The sequence below is a fragment of the Paramisgurnus dabryanus genome, chromosome 6 (genome assembly GCF_030506205.2).
Source record: "Paramisgurnus dabryanus chromosome 6, PD_genome_1.1, whole genome shotgun sequence".
Lineage (NCBI taxonomy): Eukaryota > Metazoa > Chordata > Actinopteri > Cypriniformes > Cobitidae > Paramisgurnus > Paramisgurnus dabryanus.
Genome location: NC_133342.1, coordinates 2,338,254 through 2,348,834, shown reverse-complemented (window position 1 = coordinate 2,348,834; position 10,581 = coordinate 2,338,254). Strand labels below are relative to the sequence as shown.

Below are 10,581 nucleotides of genomic sequence, written 5' to 3'. Positions count from 1 at the left end.
GACAGAATTTTCATTTTTGGGTGAACTAGCATTAAAACAAAAATACCACAAATATCTGCGTATACAACTTTACTCAATACATTTTATTTTTAAGCAAACATACAACAAGTATGCCAGGTAAAAAAAAATATTTATTCTATTTGGTTCAATTATCTGTAAATATAGTGCCATACATGTTATTAAAATACATATTTAATTTTTGTGTAATGTTAAACTGTACCTATCATAATGATTTGCAGCATCTGGGCAACCGTGGCATAAGCCGAATTGATAGAAAATAATACACACCCGTGTGTTAACCACATTACCATCTTGGGTCTGCCTTATTTACGAATAATTCAATGATCCGCCCGTCAATTATTCCTTGCATAACAAACCTGCAAATGTCTGGACTGGGTGATCAGAATTAAAGGGACAGTCCACTTTTTTTGAAAATATGCAAATTTTCCAGAGTTAAATATTTGATTTTTACCGTTTTGGAATCCATTCAGCTGATCTCCGGGTCTGGCGCTAGCACTTTTAGCACAGCTTAGCACAATCCATTGAATCTGATTAGACCATTAGCATCACACTAAAAAAAAAAAAACTAAAAAGTTTGGATATTTTTCCTATTTAAAACTTTACTCTTCTATAGTTAAATCTTGTAGTAAGACTGACAGAAAATGTAAAGATTTTTTTAGGCAGCTATATGGTTAGGAACTGTACTCTCATTCTGGCGTAATAATCAAGGACTTTGTTGCCGTAACATGGTTGCAGGAGGCGCAAATTATGCAGCAGCCTAAAAAATAGTCCCCTTAGTAACTTTCAGTGGCAGGGGACTATTTTCGGGCACTATGTAATATCACTACACCTGCTGCAGCCATGTTACGACAGCAAAGTTCTTGATTATTACGCCAGAATAAGAGTATAGTTCCTAGCCATAGCTGCCTAGAAAATCACAACTTTTAATTTTCAGTCGGTTTTAGTACACGATGTAACTACAGAAGAGTCAAGTTTTAAAAAAGAAAAATAACAAAACTCTGTTTTTTTTGCGCAATGCTAATGGTCTAATCAGATTCAATGGATTATGCTAAGCTATGCTAAAAGTGGTACCGCCAGACCCGGAGATCAGCTGAATGGATTCCAAAACGGTAAAAATCTCATATTTAACTATAGGGGAACTGGAAAATTAGCATATTTAAAAAAGTGGAGTGTCCCTTTAAGCATTCCAAGAAGTCATGTACTACATACTTGCCAAATTTTATCAACAAACAACCTCCATTTAGCAACTTTCCCTGAGAATAAGTTGGCAACACTGATAGTTCCTATAAACAAAACAATAAAAACTGTAGCAGTGACCGGAGGAATTAACCATGCAAACATTTTTAAATACACAGATTACCATAAACTATACTAATACAATGCATGACAATTACAATGTAGTCCAGTGTTTTCAGCTCTTTATTTAATAAATAATAAAACAAAAGACTGTGATGATGCAAAAACGAGGAAAAAAGGCACTTTAAAAACACTAAGTCTGTGTGATGCGATCAAGCTTAAAAAAACTTTAAAGATTAAACTTTAAAAATTAAAGGAAAACACAAGAAATCCTTCTCTTAACACTGACCTTTTCCAACAATCTGAAAATTTGTTTGGGCAATGATCTTGTAAAAAAGGACCCAAGAACAAATACCAAGTCCACTTAGAGTTACAGACAGTATATTAAAACATAGTTCTTGCACAGCAGACAGTAAATATTTGGCATCAGTGATATTAATTAAAGAATTAGTGACCTGAGTTCACCTTCTCGTATTGTAAAACCTGAAGTTCCCTTCATGCAACATGTTTTTAATAATAATTACAATAAAAAAGTTGATTGTTTCATTCACAGACCATGATTCAAATGTCCCTCAAAAGTCTTTTCAGTGGTCACAGGAACGACATGTTGCCAAGTCAGCGTCACATTGCAAAAGATGCTTGATTGGTTTTTAGTAAAACAAGACAGATGCACTTTGGGTACTGCAAAGAACAACTAAAAATAATGCTAACACTGTCCTTTTAAGATTTCTTAAATCATTACTGTGCGCTTAATAAACCACTTGCGCTAGATGGGTGACTTTACCATCTGACTCTCAGTCCAAAGACAGCGAGAGTTCCTCTTTCTATACACATCTAGTCACATAAATCTCTACACCCAGACATGTGTGCATCTGTATTAAAGCACCATGCACACACATAGCAGTAGTCAGCAACACCTACCTACTATCCCAATGAAGAAATGCTCCATCCACAGGTTGATATGATTTCTGTACCATCAAAAACACACAAACCTGATTTTGCCACTGAAGGCATGACTGAAGCATAGATTGTCTTTCTCTCTGGATAACATTTTCTTTCTCTTCTCGACAACATCTTACATACAACATCCTCCATTATCTAACCCAAAGCGATCGGCTTCAACATTCAGAAAAAGAAGGCACGACAGACCGAAAAATTAAACTGAACATTGAAATGTCGAAGATTGCATAAAAAAGTTTATACATACTGTACAAATGTCAAAACGATGCATAGAAACACAGATTAATAGATCAGTGGCAAATGCACGGCCAAAAGGTGATTTAAAAACAAACAAACAAAAAAAAAAACTTGAATTTGAAACTCCTCCTTTTGAATTGCTTTGCATACAGTGTTGCTTGGAGATCGACGCTCGTGTCCATTACTTGCCCTCATATTTAGGGTTTACCACCGTGGTCACAGCGCTCTTGTAAATGGGGTTCTCACCCTGGACAGCAAACACAAAATTATATGAATTAGGACAATTTTACATATAACCAACATAATATAAAATACATTCAGGTTAATACAAAGCACAGCAAATATGGTTACACAAAAAGTGCACAGAACCAGCAAACATCAAAGCAAGACAGTTAAATAATTTGTCATATTTATTTGCATCTGTCTAGTATATGTTCAATGATTTTTTGAAATTACCAAAATAAACTCTCCTTCCATTCTGTAGCTTAATTAAAAATTATTTAAATAGGACAGAGAATGAAAAACCATTTTTACCTTGTCTTTGTTGAATAATGGTAGTCTACCCGCATTCACAAAAATACAAAAAGTGCTAGACATGCTAAACATCTCAGTCTCATAGAAATTCCTCTTTTAGAAATGTCAGCCAGAAAACAGCCCAATCTGAAAAACTGATGCTCATGACATCACAGGCATCTCACTGCCCCTCCACTTTAAAATAATTGGCTACATTTTTTGAGTGGCAGCAAAGTCAGCCAATCAGTAATGAGATTGCAAGTTAAGCCAGTAGGGGGAGCCAAATAGGTGCAAAACCACTTGTTTAAAATTCCCCACCCTAATAGAGCTATCTGAGAGAGGTTTTTAGGAAGCTTCTAAGGCATTACAGACATAAACACATTTTTTTTGTCTACATGTCACATCACAGAACAAGGATAAATACCCCGTTCAATCATTCTATGTCACCTTTAAATATATGCATAAATGCTTTAATATCTTTAGGTTTAATGAGTTCTGTATTTCAGATGATAAAGTAGGAAAAAGAATGCGTATTTGTAACATTTGTCACACATGTCTAGTGTACATACTATGTTAGCATTGTGAACAAACGACCATCCTATAATTAGTAAATTAGATGAAGTATGAATAAGAGAGAGAGAGAGAGAGAGACTAAGGGAGAGAGATATTTAGGCAGTGCATGCAGCAAACAAGAGTACAGACTCAGAGTGTGACGCCTTTAGATCCATAACTTGGATTCTGGAAGTTATTAATGGGACTCTTGTATATGGGATTCTCTTGCTAGATAGGCAGGATGGAAAGAAAACAGGAAGAAAAGTTTTGGAAAGAGAAACGTTTTAGCATAGCATGACAACAAACAGAAAAGAAGAAAAGTTGAAATAAAGCTGTCAGTGGGCTTCTCTAAACTAGCTTGTAAACCGTCAACGTATGTGGGTGACCTAAGAAAACCCCTTTATACCAAATAAACATAGTATTATGCTTAACACCATCAATAAATGTACATTTACACCTAGTTAGAAGTGTCATGAACCTTATTTTAATATACAGCCTGCCCACAGATCCCCAACTAACCCAATGTTATATGGAAAGATTTACATTTTTCAAGAACCTCGTAAAGCGTTTACTAATAATTAAACTATACACAATAATTAGTCCTTTTCTTAATGTCAGTTTAACATTTCAGCCTTCCAGAAATGTAATACTGCCTGTTAACAGTAGATGGCAGTAACGATCATCACAGTATCAGACAGGCCACACCCCACAAAATAAGGTCAGGCATCGCAACACTACTAACTGCTCATTACCATACATGGTTACGTCCAACTACTTTGACACAAATATAAAATATTAAATAAGGGTGATTTACTGAGAAAAAGAAAATAAGTAGCATTTGGCAAATACTGCGTTTATAAATAAAATACAATTTGATCTTCTTATACAGGACTCGCAATGTTAAAGCGTAAGTAAAAATGTAAAATACATGAAACTGACTTAAGTGAGATAAGACATTTCTTTTAAAGTAAAATGATATGTTTGTGAGAAAAAAAAATAGGTTGTGATACTGAAACCAAAACATAAACATATACCGTAAATCGCAAAATTTGAATATTGTGGCAGTCATGTCAATAACTTTCATTCTTGCACATATTATGACTAGCTGTTATATGCGACCCTGGACCACAAACCAGTCTTAAAGCGACACTGATATTGGGCAATGATATTACGCAGCGCCTGAAGATAGTCCCCTTGGTAACTTTCAATAGCTATTTTCGGGCGCTGCGTTATATCATTGCGCCTGCTGCAGCCATGTTACGGCATCAAAGTCGTTGATTATTATGCAAATTTGAGATTATAGTTTCTAGCCATATCTGCCTAGAAAATCACAACTTTTAATTTTCTGTCGGTCTTCGTACACGATGTAACTACAGAAGAGTCACGTTTTAAATATGAAAAATATTCAAACTCTTTGGTTAATTTTTAGCGCAATGCTAATGGTCTAATCAGATCTAATGGATTATGCTTAACTATGCTAAAAGTGCTAGCGCCAGACCCGGAGATCAGCTGAACGGACTCCAAAGCGGTAAAATCACGTGTTTCACTTTAGGGGAGCTGGAACATGAGCATATTTAAAACAATATACAATAGTATCCCTTTAAGTCACACAAGTATATTTATGGCAATAGCCATTAATACATTGTATGCGTCAAAATTAAATTAAATTACATTTTTATGTAAAGATCTTGTTCCGTGAAGATATTTTGTAAATTTCCTAACGTAAATATATTAAAACTTTATTTATCATAAGTAATAGGTGTTGCCAAGGACTTCATTTGGACAACTTTAAAAGGCGATTTTCGCAATATTTAGATTTTTTGCACCCTCAGATTTCAGATTAGGCTATACACTGCAAACAATGATTTTCAAGAAAAAAAATTCTTAGTATTTCTGTCTTGTTTTCAGTAAAAATATCTAAAAATTCTTATATTAAGATGCTTTTTCTTAATGAGCAAAATGAACAAAAAAAAAATAAGTCTCGTTTTTAGACCAAAAATATCAAATTTAAGTGATTTTGTGCATAAAACAAGCAAAAAAAATCTGCCAATGGGGTAAGCAAATTTTTCTTGAATTTAGTGTTTAAGAAAAATGTTCAAGATTTTTTTGCTTAACCCATTGGCTGATTTTTTGCTGGTTTTATGCACAAAATTACTTAAATTTGATACTTTTGGTCTAAAAACTAGACTTATTTTCTTGGGTCGTTTTGCTCATCAAGAAAAAGCATTTTAATATAAGAATTTTTAGATATTTTTACTGAAAACAAGACAGAAATACTAAGAATTTTTTTTCTTGAAAATCTTTTTTGCAGTGTATATTTCAGCCAAATATTGTCCTATCATAACAAACCATACATCAATGGACATCTTGTTAATTCCGCTTTCAGATGTATAAATGATATATAAATCTAAAACAATTTGACCCCTATGACTGGTTTTGTAGTCAGGGTCAAATATTTGAAACATTTCAATAGTTTTGTCACAAACACATTGTTTTGCCTCAAAAGACATATTAACCCACTGTATTCATGTGGATTACTTTAATAGTGGATGTATTTGCGAGCACCAGATATGAAGATAAAAAGCCTTTTAAATAAAATGATTTGCTTTTTGCCAAAGACGGGAAATCATATACATCTGGGATGGCATGAGGGAGTAAATTGAGAAATTGTCCTTTTAGGCAAACAATTTCTTGAAGTTGAAAAAGATTTTCTAGAGCCACTGCTATTACAATACAAGTTATGCTTCAATAAAAACATACCTGGGATTAGATAAAAATGCAGTTTAAAAAAACATACCGTGTCCCACTTGGCATTCATCTTTTCCTTCTCAAATTTGGCGAATTCTCTGCGGTCGTGAATAATCATGAGCAGCTTCCAAATGAGCAGCAGAGCTAAACCGATCAAAACGATTCCCGCGACCACACCCGCTACAATGGGGATGATGTCAGGACCAGAGGGGCACTCTGTGAAAACAGCCACAAAGAATTATGGGATTTATGGGAATTAAGGTAAATCACGTTATTAGTTACTATTCATTTTCAAGACCATGTAACATTTTTGCAATTTATATGCTGTCGTACAATACTATATGCTAGTAGATATATGCATATAAAATGCTATCGTATACTATAAAAACAAAACGGGCACTTACCAAGCTCCTCTGCCACATGAACCTCAACAGTGCTGTCATTTCTGGTAGCGTAAGTGAAGAAAAACCAGCAGTCATTAGCATCTCGCTCTTTGCAGTGATTGATGAAGGGCTGGTCATTCGGCTGAGGAAGATCTTCCTTCTTCTGCACCATCCTTAGATTGAAGTATGCACATTCCTTCTCGCATGTATCTTTCTTGTCACCCGTCTTAAATGCTCGGCACTGAACACAGTCCCTGAGAGGCACAACAAAGAAATGCATTTAGTTCATTTCAAAACTTTTGTTGCATTCTAGGAATATTTTTAAATGTAAAATGCAGTATTAGCATAACCAAAATTAGATATATAGCACACGTGTTCTGATAACAACTCACTTGTGTTCAGCACAAACTCCAGGGCAGGTCGGGCAAATTTCACAGGTCGGGCCCTGAAACTTGGAGTCGCTACATTTACACACTCCACATTCACAAGTGCCTCGACCGTTACAGATTTGTTTGTTACTGGCCAAACAGGTTGAGGTGTCCATAGAGCAGTCACATGCACTACCTGTGTAGTTAGCATCACAGATACATTTCCGACACTCACATCGACCATGACCTAATAATGCAAAGAAACAGACAAGAAAGCACTTGAGAAGATTGAAACTTTTTTTAACATTAGTCTATACCTGGGGTAGGCAAGTTCGGTCCTAGAGAGCCGCAGTCCTGCATATTTTAGCCTAAGCACTGATAATCTAACCTGATTTCTAATTCCTAAAGACAATGATTAGCTTGTTCAGGTGTGTTTGATTAGGGTTGGAACTAAACTCTGCAGGACTGCGGCTCTGTAGGACCGAACTTGCCTACACCCGGTCTATACACTCACCTAAAGGATTATTAGGAACACCATACTAGCACTGTGTTCAGAACTGCCTTAATTCTACGTGGCATTGATTCAACAAGGTACTGAAAGCATTCTTTAGAAATGTTGGCCCATACTGATAGGATAGCATCTTGCAGTTGATGGAGATTTGTGGGATGCACATCCAGGGCACGAAGCTCCCATTCCACCACATCCCAAAGATGCTCTATTGGGTTGAGATCTGGTGACTGTGGGGGCTATGTTAGTACAGTGAACTCATTGTAATGTTCAAGAAACCAATTTGAAATGATTTGAGCTTTGTGACATGGTGCATTATCCTGCTGGAAGTAGCCATCAGAGGATGGGTACATGGTGGTCATAAAGGGATGGACATGGTCAGAAACAATGCTCAGGTAGGCCGTGGCATTTAAACGATGCCCAATTGGCACTAAGGGGCCCTAAAGTGTGCCAAGAAAACATCCCCCACACCATTACACCATTGCATTAATGAGAAATTGAACAGGTGTTCCTAATAATCCTTTAGGTGAGTGTATATCAAAAAAGTGCTCTTACCTCCACACAGTTTGTTGTTGGAGCGATCGCAGTTGAAGTTGTCACATTCACAAAACTTTCCGCTGTATCTCTCCTCTGGATTATCCCTCTTTTTACACTCGCACGTTCCACAAACGCAGTCTCCATTATTGTTGCAGATGTCCGTCCCGTTATCCATGCGACAGTTCGCGTCCAGATCCTCAGTTCTCACTTCGTCTTTGCTACATTCACAAACCCTGCCAATACGTCCCTCGTTGCACCTGAAAAGCAAAACGTATAATGCCTGTCGGTTTAAGGGTTCAAGTCTGACCATGCATGGATGATAGCAGCCGTGTGAAATAACTCACCTGCATGCTCCACACTCCAAAGTCCCATTGCCAAAATGACACTGCGGGCTGTTTGGAATCCCGTCTGTGTGACACTCACACTCACAGATGAAGTTAAGTTTGATAGACACCTCCTCTGTGAAACCCAGCAGTTTGATCTTTATTTCCTCAGGATTACCATTATTTGGGCAACCCTTGGCCGTGATCGCTACGTCAAACGTTACCTACGAAGCAAGGATTAAATGCACACAGAAATAATAAATGAGCAGATACTTTTCTTCAATGCATCACTGTACGTCTCCAAAAATATACCTGTGTTGGATATACACAGACCAAAATCCTTCCTAAACCTAAATTTGGCACCCCAGCAGATCAATAATTTAATAGAGGAACTCATGCCCAACCATTAGGGCTGTCACGATTATGTCATTTGGCAGTTAATTGTCTATCTAATTGTGACGATTATGACAATTAATTGACTGTTTTATTGCTTTGACATTTAATTCTCATAAAAAAAATTTTGTTTGTTCATGAAATTATTTTCAAACATTGTTGCGATTATTTAAATTAAATCTTTTGCAAGGTTTACCTGGCAGTAAATATTAATACACACACTGCAAAAAATTATTTAAGAAAAAAAAAATCTTACTTTTAGTGAAAACAAGACAAAAATACTATCTAAAAGTTCTTTAATGAAGATGCTTTTTCTTTATTAACAAAATGACCCAAGAAAATAAGTTTAGTTTTTAGACCAAAAATATCAAATTTAAGTGATTTTGTGCATAAAACAAACAAAAAAATTTTTTTTACTGAAAACAAGACAAAATACTTAGAATTTATTTATTAAGAAGTAATTTTGCAGTGCATAACACATTTAATTATTTAATAAATATCTTTCAATCTATCTTTTCCTTACAGATCCTTAAGAATAACATCCTTCACTTCCCCAAATTTGGAATTGCTGGTTAAGGAGCGCCATCCGATATGGTCTTGTTTATACAGGCGCTGCAGCTCCCCCTTGTGTTTTTTAAAGAGATGTGCAATCACTGCGGTGATCTGAAATCATTGCGATGAGGTCCAACAATCGCGAGGAGACGATTATTAAATAATTGTGACAGCCATACCAACCGTACAAAATGTATTGTTGCCCTACAAGCACTACTTTGGCATACGGTGGTGCTGCGCAAATCGAGTGGTGAATGACATCAAAGATACCAAAGAAGGAAGAAAACATTACTGCTTTTCAATCACTTTTTGGCAATATTTTGATGTTGCATGACACAAAACCGCAATTACTTAGAAGGTAATAACAACCTACAATTGAAAAATCGATTCTCACCTCATCCCCGATTGAGATGTTGGAGCACTTTCGTCCATCCTCTCCTGTGTTGCTTACTCCATTTTTGCAGTGAGAAACGTACGAGATGGACACACCTTCAGGCAGCCTGCTGTTCTCCAGATTGATCTCAGAGGAGAGAGACTGAGGAACAGGTTTAGGAAAAGGTTAAAAATGAAAATATACATATGAAAAGACATGAATGGAAAAGTTTTAACTCACATTATAGGCATCAATAATGAGATTTATCACATTGTTGGAGTCTGAAGACAGTGTTCCTACAGCAGACTTTGGAATGAGATTTTTCAGCTCCTAAAAAGAAAACACAACCAGTTTGTCAGATTGAAATATTGTTTTACAGTGTCTGAAGAATATGCACATTTGAACCTGCATATGCATGGGCTTTTTACCTGGTAAACAGGCTGGAATTCTTTAGTTACTGCAAAAATAGTCTGAATATTGTTTTCACTTAATTTTTGAACGAGATGAGCAATGGATGGATAGTCCTAAAAACAAAAAGATTGGAATTAATGACACGTCTATAGATATTCGTGAGGAATTCTTGAACAGAGATTGGGTCATGGTGTTAAAATGCAGATGCTTACATAATAATGGCTCATAGTGTACATGTTATCCTCCAGATGGCATTTCCCATCATTGGGAAGCACAATTCCGCCAAGTTTTCCGTCTCCAGCGAAGTGAAATCCAGCATCGGTGGAAAACACAAGCAGACGTGTCACGTTTCTCCAGCCGATCTTATTCTGAAACAGACACATGCATTTTAGTACATTCCAGTAGC

The 10,581-nt window shown here is 36.1% G+C and overlaps 1 protein-coding gene across 2 annotated transcripts in view; it reads right to left on the bottom strand.

Annotated features, from left to right (window-relative positions):
• Window positions 1-1,422: 1,422 nt before the first annotated feature.
• The window catches only part of LOC135744194 (integrin beta-1-like), a 29,765-nt gene continuing 20,606 nt past the window's right edge, over window positions 1,423-10,581 (bottom strand). The window contains exons 7-17 of one of the 2 annotated variants that reach the window (XM_065262175.2): window positions 10,388-10,543; window positions 10,193-10,288; window positions 10,005-10,094; window positions 9,786-9,926; window positions 8,468-8,670; window positions 8,142-8,380; window positions 7,103-7,325; window positions 6,732-6,964; window positions 6,377-6,543; window positions 3,730-3,807; window positions 1,423-2,761 (exon numbers count right to left, since the gene is read on the bottom strand). In XM_065262175.2, coding sequence (XP_065118247.1) covers window positions 3,730-3,807; window positions 6,377-6,543; window positions 6,732-6,964; window positions 7,103-7,325; window positions 8,142-8,380; window positions 8,468-8,670; window positions 9,786-9,926; window positions 10,005-10,094; window positions 10,193-10,288; window positions 10,388-10,543 — 1,626 coding nt within the window. In that variant the 3' untranslated portion in view covers window positions 1,423-2,761. The remainder of the gene's footprint in view (window positions 2,762-3,729; window positions 3,808-6,376; window positions 6,544-6,731; window positions 6,965-7,102; window positions 7,326-8,141; window positions 8,381-8,467; window positions 8,671-9,785; window positions 9,927-10,004; window positions 10,095-10,192; window positions 10,289-10,387; window positions 10,544-10,581) is intronic. The other variant, XM_065262176.2, reaches the window with a different exon arrangement.